Source organism: Chrysoperla carnea, chromosome 4, assembly GCF_905475395.1.
Source record: "Chrysoperla carnea chromosome 4, inChrCarn1.1, whole genome shotgun sequence".
Classification (NCBI taxonomy): Eukaryota; Metazoa; Arthropoda; class Insecta; order Neuroptera; family Chrysopidae; genus Chrysoperla; species Chrysoperla carnea.
Window position 1 is genome coordinate 10,043,646 of NC_058340.1, and position 16,577 is coordinate 10,060,222.

Here is a 16,577-nt window from a genome sequence, read left to right on the forward strand (position 1 = left end):
TTGATGGCGGATATTAATATTAATTTTTGTTTATTTTAAAAATTACTTATTTGTTTTTTAATATTATATAAATAAAAGAATTTCGTAGATTTTTCAAGAGGTTTTTTTTTCGAATCAAATAATCCAATGTGTCTTACATATTAGGATTCACAATTTCTATTTTTGTTCTGATATGGGTTAATAACCATATTTAAAAATAAATAAACCATAAAAAAAATTATTATGCTGTGAGTATATAGTAGTAGTAGAGTTCTTATAATTGGAAAAAAGACAACATATTGTAGTTTGTCCAGTTCCTGCTTGACAATAATAGCGGATGTACTATTGCGCGAGCAATGTTTATATTTTATTTTTATTTATTTATTTATTATTCAATTATTTGTCCAGTAGGTATTTATGGTAAATTGGTTAGAAAATAATATGGCTATTATACTTGTAAATACAAAATAGTATTTATTTCTTATAAATATTAAAAATTTATAAACTCAATTATGTAGAAACCTGCACTCAACTTTAAAAAAAATTACGCAAAAACCAACTCAGTAGTGACTTTCATCAATGCGGTAAATAGTTTTTTAAGGCAATAGATAGATTCCAGGTAATGATAGATTTTGAAAGAACAAGTCCGCCAACATCTTGTTGAGTATTCGCTTATATAGAGGCTCTTATGGAAAACATTAAATTAGAAGGCTAGGTTAGGTTAGGTTATATTGGCTGTACACGAAGGACACTTAGGCTATGGAGCCCATTGTGATACCATATTATATGTTTTACTACCTTTCCACTGATAATTTCATTTATCAGCTCCTCAATTTCAGAGGCTAAGTGGATCTCCTTCATGCATATACCATGCACTACACCAGCCCATTACAACTATTAATAAAATTAATTTTGTTGTAACGGCAGGAATCGAATCCGCTACCCTAAGCACACCGCAGACGGAATTGATTATGCCTTAACCAACTGAGATAATAAGGCGATTTAAATTAGATGAATTTTATAAAATTTACAAATATATATTTAATTTTTATATTACTTTTGTACAGTGATCTTTCCAATTAAAGGGTTTACAATTCAGTTTTATTTTGATGATTTTTAATATAATAATTTCCTCCCCAAGACATAGAATTAACTAAATTAGATTTTATATAACATTTTATACCAAGGTTAAATTTAATTGAACTATAAAAAGTTAATGTTAATTCATTAACAATTTGTATATTTAATTAATGTTTCTATGTTGTTTACAATTTTTCTTAAATTTAAATTAAATTTTTTTATTTTATTAATCACCAAATATAATTTTGTTTAGATTTAGAATTTTTTAGGCTTCGGTACTCAAGGTCTCAATACGATAGCTGAAATAGACTCAGTGAATTCCTTTATCTTTGTCTATGATGGAATATGATAATCATTGTTAAGTACTTCTGAGATTTTTCCGCACGAAGGTTAGATATTATAATTATCTAATATTCGTGTTATGCCTTATGAATTCGGGACGAAGTTATATAAAAAGTTGGCGATTATACATTCAGGATACTGGAAGAATGCCAAAATAGCGAGTGCTTTTATGCCAAATCTTCATCTAATTACTAAATTTGATCATAGATTTTATATTTTTAATTGAAGATGAAGGTTAAGATGTCAAATTTCTAAAATTAAATTTCGAAGTAAGTGCAGTTTTACTCTCATGGGTTCCAGAGCTATTACCTCCTCAAAATTTAACTTGATGTTTAAAACGGTAACATGATATCAAAACTTACTCACCAATAATTAGTTAGTTACGTTGAGTATGATTTGCTTGTAGACAGTCAGAGGAATTCAAAGTTTTCAATCTTATCCCAAAAAAATTTAACTTTTAATCTATTCGAAAACAAAAGCATATTGACAATCAGTCTTCCGCCTACCCGCATTCTCATAAAATAAATTCTGAAATTACGAATGATCAAAGGTACATTTTACTCAAGGTACTACATTGTACCCTATAATGTATAATTACCATAATGGCATTAATTTAATTTCCAAGAACCTCATATGCTAACCACAACTATTTGTGTAGATAAATCTGGTAATTATTAATATAGGTATTGAATAGTTAATTATGTAATAACAACAAATTTATAATATACCTGTACTTTCACGGTGTTGAACTGTGCAAGTATACATAAATACATACTTTACTGACATAGTGAAGAAGCTGTCCTTGCCATTACTATTTGCTTCTAGAATATTCACTTGCGTGTGATTTTATACAAATAGTATAAAAAAAATAAAATGCAACATATAAAATGCATGAAAGAAATTCAACGTTCTTGTAAATTAATAAAATGCATACAAAAAGATACCTGTTTTATATGATGAAGATAACTAAAAATTCTTAGACTTTGTATTTTGTATCATTTGTATTACACTATAGAAATAGTTAAGCGAACGCCTGTCCTGCGATAAAATAACAATGCTCCTCTTTAATTAAATTATTTAAGTAAAATGCTGGACGAGGCTATTGAAATTCATCACTACCAACGCTAGCCTTTGTAAACAACATAGGCTAGCGTTGGTAGTGACCATCTATTATCACTACATAGTATAAACGAAAGTAGCTTCCTGCTGTCTGTCTGTCCAATATGTTTACTTAGATCTTTAAAACTACGCAACGGATTTTGATGCGATTTTTTTAGTACATAGAGTTATATCAAGAGGAAGATTCATATGTATAATACATGCATAATATAGTAAAGAAACACTGATGATTTATCAGGTTTCTAATATGATGTCGTAAATAAACACCTTTATGTGCAAAGCCAGGGCGGGTAGCTAGTTTCAGTATAACATGGAATGAATGAGTATAATGGGTCGAGTAAGATGATTAAACAAAAAATCAAATAATACATAAAAAATTTTTCTTTATTATATAATTGGCTTCAGCAATGTTGGGTTGATATTTCTTTAAATTTAGTCATTTAATAGTAATAATGGGGTTAAACCTCCGTTTCTCAGACCACGTCCATATCAGAGGCCACCCAAATCATTGTTTTTATGTTTTTTTATTCATTAAATTACATCCGAATATACCGGGTGGAATCGTTTAATCATTCTTATCCAACAGACGATATTGTGATCAATTTACGCCCCATTAACTTTTTTGTTCACAATACTACTGCCTGGATTCGAACCAGCAACCTCCCAGCCAGTAGTCAAAGCAAGTTTAGAGGCCTTAACAAGCTCGACCACTAGCCAGTTTATTTATTTACTCATTTGTAGTTTTAATCAATAGATTCATTATCTAATAAGCTCGGTCGCTTCAATTTTATTTTAGTGCCTTTTCAATTTATTAATTTCACACTACAGATGTTTCTAGAATAAAATATAGGTATAGAAATAAGTGAATCGTGTGAATTAACAACAATTTATTATACACTTTTACTTATATGTAAATATAACTTTTACTTCTAAAACCACCATAATCTTAAATTGTAAAGAATGTGGTTATAAACAAATTGATTTATGTAATATTTGTTTATGTTCCCAAGTTCCGATAATAATTCAAACTATAGTAGACTATGAAATTAACCTTGAATTTCTTTTTTAAATTCAGCAAATTTTAGAACTAAATGCAATTTTTGAAAAGTATGAAAAAATTTCTTCAATTGTAGGTAATTATTACAAGATTTTTCATATTTTTTAAAAAGAGTCGTTATGCTAAATATTTTCAATTAATATTTTATATTTTTGTTTTAAGCTATGTAATATATTTTATCATTTCATATTCCATAATTTAGTAAGTGCAACTAATAATTTATATAAACCTTGATTTAGATTTAAAATGTTACCTAATAATAATTTATATACTAGAATATTCTCAAGTTACTATGGTCTCTTAATTTATTAAGATAGCTATAGTTAATAATTGATTGCCAAATAGTGTACATATTTTTATTTTGAATGCAAATATTATTCAAAATCATCAATATTAAGTTTTAATAAAATGTTCTTTGGATCATTCTGATCAATAACTCCCACAACGAGTAATTTTCGAGCTACGGGCGATCAAAGCTACGCATTTATTATAGTTTTAGTATATGACTAGGAAATTGGCTTTCTGTGAAACATTTTCACACCACCCCCAAAATCATCTTCAAATCGTTCTAATAAAAAAATTTCAAGGTCCCAAAACTTTTTAACGAGTAGTTTCGATCTACAGGTGATCGAAAACTACTTGTTTAAAAGTTTTGTGGGCTTGAGTTAGCACTATTCTTCACCTAACGTATAAGCAACTATTCGTAAATTACTATATGAATTTGACTCATATTGAGTGGGGTAATTTTCGTAAAATATTCTCAGCCCTGATTGTTATCATATTATTATTATTGAAAAATAAAATGAATTATGTACATATTAGTTGTTATTATCTAGGTACAACTTATAAAAAAAAAAAAGAAAATTAATGTCGTTATGACAATTTAATATTACCTACCGCTACCGTATTGTTTCACAAATGGGTATATTGTGTATTACATAACTAATTGACAATATAATAAATCAAATTTCCTACCTGTACGTATTCTAGAAATTATTTGTATCGTTTATAAATTTTACTTTTTAAAAAAATTAAAAACTTTCGTTAAATTTCTTCCTGAATTGAAATGGCTCTAATTGATTCCATGTTTATTATTATAATCTAGGAAATAAAATTATTTAAAAAACAAGAGAAAACAAACAATTGGCTGAGTTAATTGTCGAAATACCATGTATGGACAGTGTTGATTACTTTGTCTGATACTATAACTGATATAACCATAACATACATACTATACAATTTTTTCTCTCTCACGGGTCTCACGGGTAAACAGTAATGTTTACGAAAAAATGTTGTTTAATATTTTATAAGGAACTTTTTTTACATTTAAATTTTTGTTCTATCTCTAACGGTTTACAAGATAGGTCCTACGCAGCAAAGACCCAAATGACCTTATGACTCCTTAGAAAAATTCGAAAAAATCGTAAAAAATTATTTGTTTCGGAATTTGATGAAACTCAGTTTATAAGGTAATTTTGACCCAAGAAATTCAAAAATCGAGTTTATTTGGCGATTGGCCGAGTAATTTTCAAAAAAAAAGAATATTTCGGATCGATTTCCGGTATTATCTCGAGAATTATTCGCCCAATCGTTAAATGAAACCGATTTTTGTATTTTTTGGGTCAAAATTACCTTATATACAGAGTTTTATTGAAATTGGAGACGATAAATTTGTATCGATTTTTTGCAATTTTATCAAGGGGTACCCCTTAGAAAAATTCGAAAAAATCGTAAAAAAGTATTTGTTTCGGAATTTGATGAAACTCAGTTTATAAGGTAATTTTGACCCAAGAAATTCAAAAATCGAGTTTATTTGGCGATTGGCCGAGTAATTTTCAAAAAAAAAGAATATTTCGGATCGATTTCCGGTATTATCTCGAGAATTATTCGCCCAATCGTTAAATGAAACCGATTTTTGTATTTTTTGGGTCAAAATTACCTTATATACAGAGTTTTATTGAAATTGGAGACGATAAATTTGTATCGATTTTTTGCAATTTTATCAAGGGGTACCCCTTAGAAAAATTCGAAAAAATCGTAAAAAAGTATTTGTTTCGGAATTTGATGAAACTCAGTTTATAAGGTAATTTTGACCCAAGAAATTCAAAAATCGAGTATATTTGGCGATTGGCCGAGTAATTTTCGAAAAAAACGATATTTCGGATCGATTTCCGGTATTATCTCGAGAATTATTCGCCCAATCGTTAAATGAAACCGATTTTTGTATTTTTTGGGTCAAAATTACCTTATATACAGAGTTTTATCGAAATTGGAGACGATAAATTTGTGTCGATTTTTTGCAATTTTATCAAGGGGTACCCCTTAGAAAAATTCGAAAAAATCGTAAAAAAGTATTTGTTTCGGAATTTGATGAAACTCAGTTTATAAGGTAATTTTGACCCAAGAAATTCAAAAATCGAGTTTATTTGGCGAATGGCCGGGTAATTTTCGAAAAAAACGATATTTCGGATCGATTTCCGGTATTATCTTGAGAATTATTCGCCCAATCGTTAAATGAAACCGATTTTTGTATTTTTTGGGTCAAAATTACCTTATATACAGAGTTTTATCGAAATTGGAGACGATAAATTTGTGTCGATTTTTTGCAATTTTTTCAAGGGGTACACCCCTTACAAAAATTCGAAAAAATCGTAAAAAATTATTTGTTTCGGAATTTGATGAAACTCAGTTTATAAGGTAATTTTGACCCAAGTCATTCAAAAATCGAGTTTAGTGGGCGATTGGCCGAGTAATTTTCGAAAAAAACGATATTTCGGATCGATTTCCGGTATTATCTCGAGAATTATTCGCCCAATCGTTAAAAGAAACCGATTTAGAATATTTAAAGAAAAAAATTTGGTATCTTTATATTTTTAAGTTTTTTTCCTCGCCACCAATACTTACTCCAATTTTTTATGGGTTTATATAACGCTCTTCTCAATGTTTTCGATATATCTTAATGTTATTATGCAACGAATGAGGTAAAAACGTGGTCATGATTCCCTTTTATTTTCATTTCAACGAAAAAATGCCTACGAAGGAATGCATGCGTACACACCGGCATCAATCTTAAAGTGGTGCTAATACATTATTTTAACCATGGAACATAAAGATATGTAAAAATTATGGACCTATTACAAGTACTTCCTTAGGAGAAATTAATAGAAACTAATGAATTTGTCAGATCGTGAGTTCACAATGAAGCGAAATTCCCATGATTATTTTTGCCTTTTTCAAAACTGTTAAAGATAACTTGGGTAATACAAAAATTAGGAATTTAGTGGCGGCTCGAATGTCAAATTTATTAAAATCAAAATTTCATTTTAGGTTAAAAGTCTACTATCCTATCATTTCATACGTCAAAGCTAAAAAACTATTTGAAGTATTTTTTACTGCATTAAGTATTTTCAACAAAACTAGCTAATAATTAAACAAACAATGAATTGTTTTAATAATTGCAAAGCAACAAACTGATAAACACTTAATAATACACTTGTATATTGCCATATCCTTAATTAAATAATTAATGAATTAATTAGAATTGTTGTTAAATATCCATAAGCATTGAAATAAGTGTAATATCGATTTCCTAATTTGCTTATTGTTTTATTAAGTTTAATTCTTGATGTTTTAGATTTAGGTAAAAAATCACGGTAAGAAAAAGTCACATAAACAACTTTCGTATACAATTACCTACAAACTTAAAATTAGTTAAAACTTTTATTAAACAAGAGAAAACAAATAATTGACTGAGTTAATTGTTGAAATACAATGTATCGACAGTTTTGATTACGCAATCGTTTGCTTCTATATGTCAAGTACGCAAAGAAAGATAATCACTCTTAGATAGCCAGAGTCGTGTATACATAACACGACTGTGGTGTCACACACACATAATAACTGATAGTTTCATTTAATACATGCTATATAATGTTCTAAACTAATTTGCGCCCTCACGGATAAACAGTGATATTTACGAAAAAATGTTTCAAACAAAAGTTTTTAATTTTTTTATAAGGAATATTTGTTTCATTTTTTTTGTTCTATACCTAACCGTTTACTAGATGGGTTCAACGGATCCAAGATCCAATTAACCTATCTCGCTGATATGCGAACTCAACCCCACTTTTTACGTCCTGAGCAAGCTGTAAAAATGTCAGTTGAATATCTCTTTTCGTTTCGAGTTATTGTGATGAAAAACAGAGAGGCAGGTGGAAGGGGGGATGGGCAACCGGAAGTGGGGAACCAAAAATCGATAAATACTAGTTAAAGCTACTATTTTTCCATGGTTTGTTATATAAATATGGTTTGTTATATACTTTATTAAATATCATCTTTTAAAATAACTTAAAAAAAATAGAATTCGAATATCTCGAAATCATGGGTCATAGAACGAAAGTAAGTAAAATAAGGAAAAATTCTCTAAATTTATGTTATCTATACAGCAAATATTTCCTCAACAAAACTTAATAGAAATTGTCATACACATTTATAAATACCAAGTTCAAAAAAAAAAGAAAAAGATTCATTTACCTTTTCATTTCATAAATTTTTGATTTGTCATCATTCTGAGTAAATAGTTGTAATCTCCAATGATTCTGCAAGATTTTTTTTAATTTTGATTTACAGACTAGTTTTAATATTTTGCTCACATAAGTTTATTGCGTTATATTCATTCTAAAATTGTGTCAAAATTTTATAGAAAAAATTTACTAAATTAAAATAATTTTATATTTGGGTATCATATAGTTTAAAATGATATCTATTTTTTTAAATTTTTTTTATAAATTATTATTAATTTAATAACAATTTTTTTTAAATCCATGATCATTAAATAACATTTTATTGAAAGAATCGTTTTAAGTACAATGATTTAATGATTTAATGATTATAGTTGTATGTAATAAAATAATAAATTCATTCATAATATTAATTATGTTTATATTCTTTTATAATTATAAAGTAGCTTGTATTAATTTGATAGGATTAATCATCATCTTTAACAAAATGTTAAATTTTATTTGTTTATTATTATTAATATTTAAATTTTAATTAGCAAGCATTTTCTTAATTATTTTATTCTTGTTTTTTTCCAAGAAAATTATACTTTTTTTTTTAACCTATATCGAGGTGATCATATTCTGCTGATAAGAGGAAAAAAACAAGTTCTATTGTATTAATTTTACAAAATTCCCTACTCTTTACATGGGAATGAGTATTACAATAAATTGAGGGAATAAATGATAGGAAAATGACGAAGCATATATTTTGTTACTTAAAGTAGTAGAACAAATCTAAAAGAAAAAAGTTGAAGATTTACTTACTCTTTACAATTTTCTTATAAAAAAAAGTACCTGCAAAGCAATTATCTGCAAAGCAACCATCTATCCACCCTCACAAACTTTCACGAATATAATACACCCGCTTGATACCCGTTCTGGGTATCAAGCGAGTGCTGGGTTTAAATTTAAAGATTTTTAAAGATCACTGCGTTATAGTCTTCACCTTCCTTGCTCTCACTCATCCCCCTTCCAAACACTCGAAATATTTTTAGTGAGCTTTACAAGGGTAAAATATATGTACAGTTTTCAATTTTTTATATGTAAAATTTAAGGTTCAAAATGATCCTCATTGATGGTGCAATGAAATTTCAGGGTATGGCTGTGTCTGGGTATGTGATTTACTGATGTATGAACTATATTGTTGTAGAGTTTCATTCAAATCCATTCGGTAGTTTTTGCGTGAAAACGTAAAAAACACAAAAAAAAAACAACAAATATCCTTACTTTCACATTTATAATATTTAGGGATATCATAATTTTAATTTGTTTTTGTTATTTTAATTTTGTTATTTTTGTTTTGTTTCAGAGTATAACGCATGTAATGCATGATGCTTCGTACTTCACACGTCTTGGTTTAAATCTTCTTATTCGTCAAACCAAAACTGAACCTTTGGTGGCAATGACTGCAAAAGAATTTATGTTTGGATATGAAAGCTCTTTGGTTACTCTTGGTAATAATGTCATGCCTAATTGGATTTCCTTTGATAAATTAGGACTTATTGATCGGGTAAGTTTTTTTTTATAAATAAATTAGTCCCCTTTGAAGTTGTTTTTCTTCATTGAGATGAAAAAAAAAAGAAAACAAAAGAAAAGAGCATGCCCTTAGAAAAATTACAAAAAAATAGGGCCAATTTTTGATGCTTATTCTTTTCGTTTTTACCATTTTAAAATCGTAAATGATATTTTAAAAATTCCCGAAAAAATATGAAGCTAGCTTTTAATAATCATAAAATGACTTATTTTCAGATGTATTTCTTCGAAGGCGACTACGAAACTGTATATACGGGTGAATCAAATATTAAACATACTGGATTAATAGACACATATCGTGGATCACGTAATTTACCACAATGGCCCGAAGAACATTGTAGCAATGTAAATTTAGCATCAGATGGTACCAAATTTTTGGGCGGCATCGAAGAAGGTGAAGAACTGTTGTTCTACAGAAAGAGTTTATGCCGAGCAGCACCTCTTGTATTACAAAATAAAACTGAAATAAATGGTTTAACGTCCTGGCAATATACCTTTAAAGATAACATTTTGGACAACGGTGAATTTATTAAGGAAAATAAATGTTTCTGTCGAAACGGGAATTGTTTCAGACGTGGATTGATCGATGTGACTGACTGTTATTATGGTTTTCCAATTGCATTAAGTTATCCACATTTTTGGGACAGTGATCCATCATTAGTGGAAGAAGTTGAAGGAAGTTATCCAGATCAACATAAACACCAGACATTCTTCCATATTTCTCCGGTATGTTTTAAATTTTTATTGAATTACTTATAATTTTTGTGTACTAATAATCAACGCCTATTTTATAGGATTCTGGATTACCATTAAATATATCCGTAAAATTCCAAATCAATATGGCATTAGGACCTATTGCCCATATGGCTCATGTTGAACGATTTGCAAATATGGTTTTACCACTTTTATGGTTCGATATTGTAAGTATTTCATTAAATCATGCTTTTGAAACGTAACAGTAGATTATTAAAAAAACTGTTTCCCATTAAGGAATACTACATCTTCTTTATTATTTTGGACAAAGAAAAGAAAAATATTGCTCTTCATTACTTCAGAACGAATCCAGTGTATTGTTAGACTACAAGCACATGCTGAAATTTTTCGATTAAAACGACTCACCAGGAATCCTGTTGAAAAAGATACTCTTATATGTAAAAGTAGGGGCAGATGAGAATATGAATGTCCCACCCCTTGATATCTCTCCCCCGCACCTAAAAATATGTACGACGTTGCTGGATGCTAACTCTGCGTATTTCATAAATGCTGTACATATTTGAAGGTGCAGGGGTGAGATACCAAGGGATGTGACATTCATATCCTCACTTGTACTTCTATATCGCTCAAAACTGACGAAATGGTGCTTAAACTTACTTTGACATATAGGAGCATCTTTGTCAAGATGACTCCATGGCTTGTAGACTATATCTTAGTTGACGATAAAACTATTTAACTCTTATCAATTTGACACAAAATTTTTTTAAATATTCTTAGAAAAAACAACCAAAGCTTTTGACAAAAAATATACAAAAAGAAGAAGCTCTTTTCATATTTTTGGCTCATGGACACTTGCTTTAACCGAACTTTTTGCTTATTTGACTGAACGATTTTTCTTTGAATGAGAGAAGGCATAAAAATTATGTACACTCCACTTACACATTAGCCGCAATTCTTTAAACTTGAGTTGTTTTATCGAGGCCAACTTTTTGAACTTAAAAGTGTGTTTTCGAGACTTAAATACAATTTAATTGATTCGAATTTATATTTTTGCCGAATATAAGTTATTTTAAATCAGAATTTAAAAGATCGAGGTACTTAAATTAAACTGTGTGCTTTAAAAATGTACTTTGTTTTTTTAAATGTTGATCTCGATAAAACAACTCAAGTATAGACGTCTAATTTTTAGCTAATGTATAATTTTTCAATATTCTTTCGAAAAAAAATTGTAAAATGGTAGACAGTTGAAAGAGGAAAATAAAAAAAATGTATATTCTAAAATTTTATTTTTATTTTACAGCATATGTATGAATTACCAGAACCGTTAAATAATCGTTTCAAATTATACTTAAACTATTTGCCAGTTGCTGAAAAAATGGGAATGTATGCATCGTTCTTCAGTGGTATTTTCTTTATAGTTACTGTTATATATAAATTATTATACTCAAATCGCGCAGCAATTGCACAAAATCACAAAATCTCAAAGAACAAACAACATCATTGGCTTGACCAAAATATGACAAAAAGTGTTGAGAATCGTTTAAATGATTATATAAAAGTTGAACGACGTAATAGCATGACTAACAAAGAATTAGAAATCTATTATAATGGTTTGGTAACACCATTAAATCAAGACATTGCCGAAGAAGACTTCGCTAATATGAAAGAAGATATTGTATGAACAAATTTAAAACAAAATTGTAGCTCAAGCTTTCAAGATTTTCACTGACGTAAAGGAGTTTATCTGTTTACCCAATTCCATGTAAATAACTTAATCATAGAATTTTACTGATAAATATTAGTTAATCGTATAATTAATGAAAAACAACAAAACGGCTGGTCCGATTTTGCTAGTTATTACCAGTAAATCAAAGTTATGACATGGTGAAACATTGTAGTAATATTTTCGATACAAAATAAGTTCATTTCCAGCGAAACGTCTAAAAATGAACACAGTAGGCGTACTTTTTTGTTTTGATCTGACAGCTGAATGATAATAATAATAATAGGTGTTTCAATCTTTTTGAAGATGTCGTAAAAGTTTACGCAATAAGTTGAAAAATTTTTGCTTAGATCAAAATGAAATTTTTTTTTTATCCAGTTCATCATGCATATCATTATTGCTCATTTAGGGAGACATGTCTCAAAAAATTGCTCAATTTGAATTTTCAATTAATTATTTCTACAGAAAAGTATTATTAATGATATATTTAGTACAGTTTTTAATCAATTAGACCGTGAACCCACAATAAAGCGAAATTTCTACGATTATTTTTTGCAGCTATTAAAAGGATTTATACAGGTAAATTTGGTTGATTTATACAGGAAATAATGAGGGATTAATCGTGCCTTGATGGTCGAATTTAGGAGGGTTTAATAGAGTCATTGTCTGCACAATGCGTTCTAAACAATCGCAGGAAGCTTACAACTGTTGAAAGGATTAGATAATGGTTTTGTTTATAGAACTACACTTCATTTTTCATTCCTTACTTCCTTCAAACTGACTTCCTGACATATTACTATCAATAACTTTCTTTTAATGTATATATATAGGGTAGACAAAAAAATTTGTGGAAAATCACAAATTCGACAATCCAGCCACGATTAAACTCATAATTTTATCAATTATTATCAATCCTCAAACATTCAGACAAAGGAAGTCGTACGAATTTCTTTAGATTATGAGCTTATACCCCTGAGGGTCTGCATAGTTATTATTGTGTTTTTATTCATTTGATTGTTTGACTTACAGTTTGCGACCAAAAATTTTTTAATTTTAGTCAAACTTTCCATCAAATATTTTGACGCGAATTCTCAGTTTGTTAAGATTTATAATTTTAAAAGTCTCGAAGTTTTATGGAAGGTAATATGGGTTTTATTTTATGATAAAGTTGTTTACATTTCGAAATTCTACTTGGGGTAATCAAATATTAAAAATTTGCTGAATTGAAACAAAGTTTTTGGCTGTTCTTTATTGACCAAACATTGTTTCTGTTTCCAACAGTTATTTTTTACCAAAATTTTGAACTACGGTTATTAAGATATTTTTTTAAAAGTATACCGTATTCAAGATAATTGTTTCCAGTAATTAAGTATCGAATTTAATCTATTTATTTATTGTGATCAATGCCTAGAGTTGTTATATTTCTTGCCAAATATTGCCACAAATAATTTATTGATTTTACAGAAACAATTTAAGATAATTGAATTTACAATCAAAACCCCAATTTTTTCATTTTATGAAAATAAATTTATCATGCAATCAATTACCCTGTAAAAGTTACAAAATTTATATTGTTATTTTGAACCATGTTCTTGCCAGTCATGCTAAAACGTCACACAAATTTTATTTATTTAACCGTGAAATGTAAGCAGACAAATTTCATTTTAATTTTGTTTTTAAAGCTACAGTACAGTCTTTATTACGATTAATATATTATGAAAAACGTAAAAAGGAATTCACATTTAAAAAATATTTTTATATGCAAGGTGTTCTGTAATTGGCTGTAGAGCGAAAAAGTTCCTGATCAAATTTCGATCTAGGACCTAATTTTCGAGATAAATAAACAAATAAATTAATTAATTTATCCAATCACAAAGCACTGTCTTTATCATTGCATTTAATTATCATATTATCTATATCACTTTTTTAAATTTTTATTAAACCCCCTCAAGTCGCGTTAAAGACATTCTTCTATTTCTAAGCGCTGCCATTGGATAAATTTATTAATTGATTAGAGTAATTATCTCGAAAATTAGTTTGGCAGTCAATTATAAAATACTTTTTATAATAGAATCGATAATTTTACCGAAATATAATCATAGAGATAATAAAATATAGAGTAGCGGAGCCCTGGGCAGGCTTGTGACTGCAAGTGTCCAACAAATAATTAAAGAGAGAAGATGAGTGACCCATGCTTTTCTTTGTTTAATCAAACATAGTTCAGAGAGGCAGATAGGTAGACTCATTTGCTTTCTCATTTTTTTAGATGGACACATTTTACGTTGGCTTCCCTACTCTATATGCTATTGTCTCTATGAATATAATTCCAGTTGGATTGAAATATCAGATATCAGTTAAAAGGCATTTTACGGCGTCAAACTGAAGTAGTTTAAAGTGAGCCCTACATGATATTTCCGTTTTAATGATATTGTTACCAATTTGCCATATTTTATTTTGAAAAATACCATGCGCATGTCACTCCCTCGTGCATGCGCATCTATCCAACTGTAAATGTAAAATATGCAAGTTTTTTCTTGCAAATGAAAAATTTCTTCGATTTGAAGTAATCGTCGAAATTACTTTTTATGTTTAAATTCGATTCCATAGACATATAAGAATAGAGCACGCTAGTAACGAACGATCGTATAAGCGAAATTCCAGACTCGGTAAAAAGAGAACGATGCTCTGACGGATGGTTTGTCTCATTTTTTGGGCGTGACTTACTGCCGCACTTGTCCAAGACTGTTAATGTGCAAACGCAACTAAAAAGAAACAAAATGTACGTCAGAGCATCGTTCTCTTTTTATCGAGTCTGGGCAGATCACGGTCACTTCTTCAGTCTATTCTTCAATCAATAAGTATTTATTACTTATCTCAAATCTTTGGTTTCTCTAGCAGTAGAAATTGTCAACAAGATATTGCGCGGTAGATTTAATTAGATTGTTAAAAAGTAGTAACATTTCGATTTTATATTATGCCATTGTATCAAAATGAATCCTATTATTTATTTTAAACGGCTTAAAAAAATTTTCGAATAGAAGCCTGTATTGTAGTGTTTTTGATGATTTGTAAATTTATAAAATGGTAAGAAAGTGCATTTTTCAAAGGTTAAGGCTATATAAAAATACTCATTATTTAAGTAAAATTATACATTTGGAAACATTTATTATTTATATATTTTAAGCAGGTGTTTTCGAATATTTTTATTTCTCCCCTATTTTACCATTTTGTATTTGACAAAATTAAAAATGAAATTATTGTAATAATTAATTTTTTGTAAATATTAATTTATATAATATAATACTGTGATAAATATTTTTGTAATGAATTTTATAAAATTTAAGACTTAAAAACCATTTAGTTAAAGTTTAGTTTATAAGATTTTAAGAAAATCGTTAAAAATTAAATCATGATTAGTTTATTAACAATATTAGAGTTATTAAGGGAATAAAACTCTACATGGGATAAAAAAAAATATGGATAGGTGATTATACTTTATATATGAAATAATCAATTTTTTTTTATATTATTATATAATTAAATATCCAATTTTTAAGCTTTCAGGTACATGATTATATACTATTTAAAATTTAAGAGTTACCAGATTTATGAAAATGTTAAAAGACGAGTTTTTCTACATTAAAATATTAGTGAGTGTGATTTGATTAAATGGTATATTTTTTTTAAAGAGTTTTGACCAGGATGAAAATAAAGTACAGAGAAAATTCTATATGAAAAGCAATGAATAAAAGTACTACCCAACTGTTGCATACCCGACTAAATGTAGAAATTTTATTAAAATGATTCAGTCGTTCCACTTTTTCGATTTTGAATAGCGATCAGCAATTCGAGGAAATTTTTATGAGGTTACTGGTTTGATAATATCCGCTCATTTATCTTCGAATATTAATGTGAAAACTCGTCTTACAATAATTAAGACTAATTTTATTGTTTGACTTAACAATTTATGTTACGACTTGCAGTCTGCTGACGGTTTTATGGTTCCTGTTCTTGAACTAAAACACGCCTGTTTGACAGCCCCGGTAAAGTTAATTAAAACCTTGGTTAAAATCGTTAGAAAATTCTTTAATTAAAAGTTTGTGTTTCGAAAACAAAGAAGCACTTTCGGATTATAGTTTTTGCAAATTTTTTCCATGGCTAAGGTATTTTGATACCAAAAAAAATGAAAATGATCTAAAAATAATTTTACTTATCAATTAATCACGTCATATACGTCTTTTGTGAAAAACATTGAATTGATTAAGAAAATTCTCTGAATGGATTAAGGAGAAATTAACTATCAAAGTCAGTTTTTTTATCAAAAAAAGGACACATTTCTCATAAACCGTACAGAGAATCGATATGAATATTATTGCCTGGCAGATTTATGTAAGGACCTTTGAAAACCTATTTAGTTTTTACCCATTAGTCGTAACATTATTGATTATAGAACGCTGTTATTTCGATTACC

At 28.3% G+C, this 16,577-nt stretch overlaps 1 protein-coding gene across 3 annotated transcripts in view; it reads left to right on the top strand.

Annotated features, from left to right (window-relative positions):
* LOC123297993 (scavenger receptor class B member 1) overlaps window positions 1-13,744 on the top strand; it is a 135,488-nt gene extending 121,744 nt beyond the window's left edge. For all 3 annotated transcript variants that reach the window (XM_044879843.1, XM_044879840.1, XM_044879841.1), the window contains exons 5-8: window positions 9,446-9,646; window positions 9,886-10,395; window positions 10,464-10,589; window positions 11,684-13,744. In XM_044879843.1, coding sequence (XP_044735778.1) covers window positions 9,446-9,646; window positions 9,886-10,395; window positions 10,464-10,589; window positions 11,684-12,064 — 1,218 coding nt within the window. In that variant the 3' untranslated portion in view covers window positions 12,065-13,744. The remainder of the gene's footprint in view (window positions 1-9,445; window positions 9,647-9,885; window positions 10,396-10,463; window positions 10,590-11,683) is intronic.
* Window positions 13,745-16,577: the final 2,833 nt, after the last annotated feature.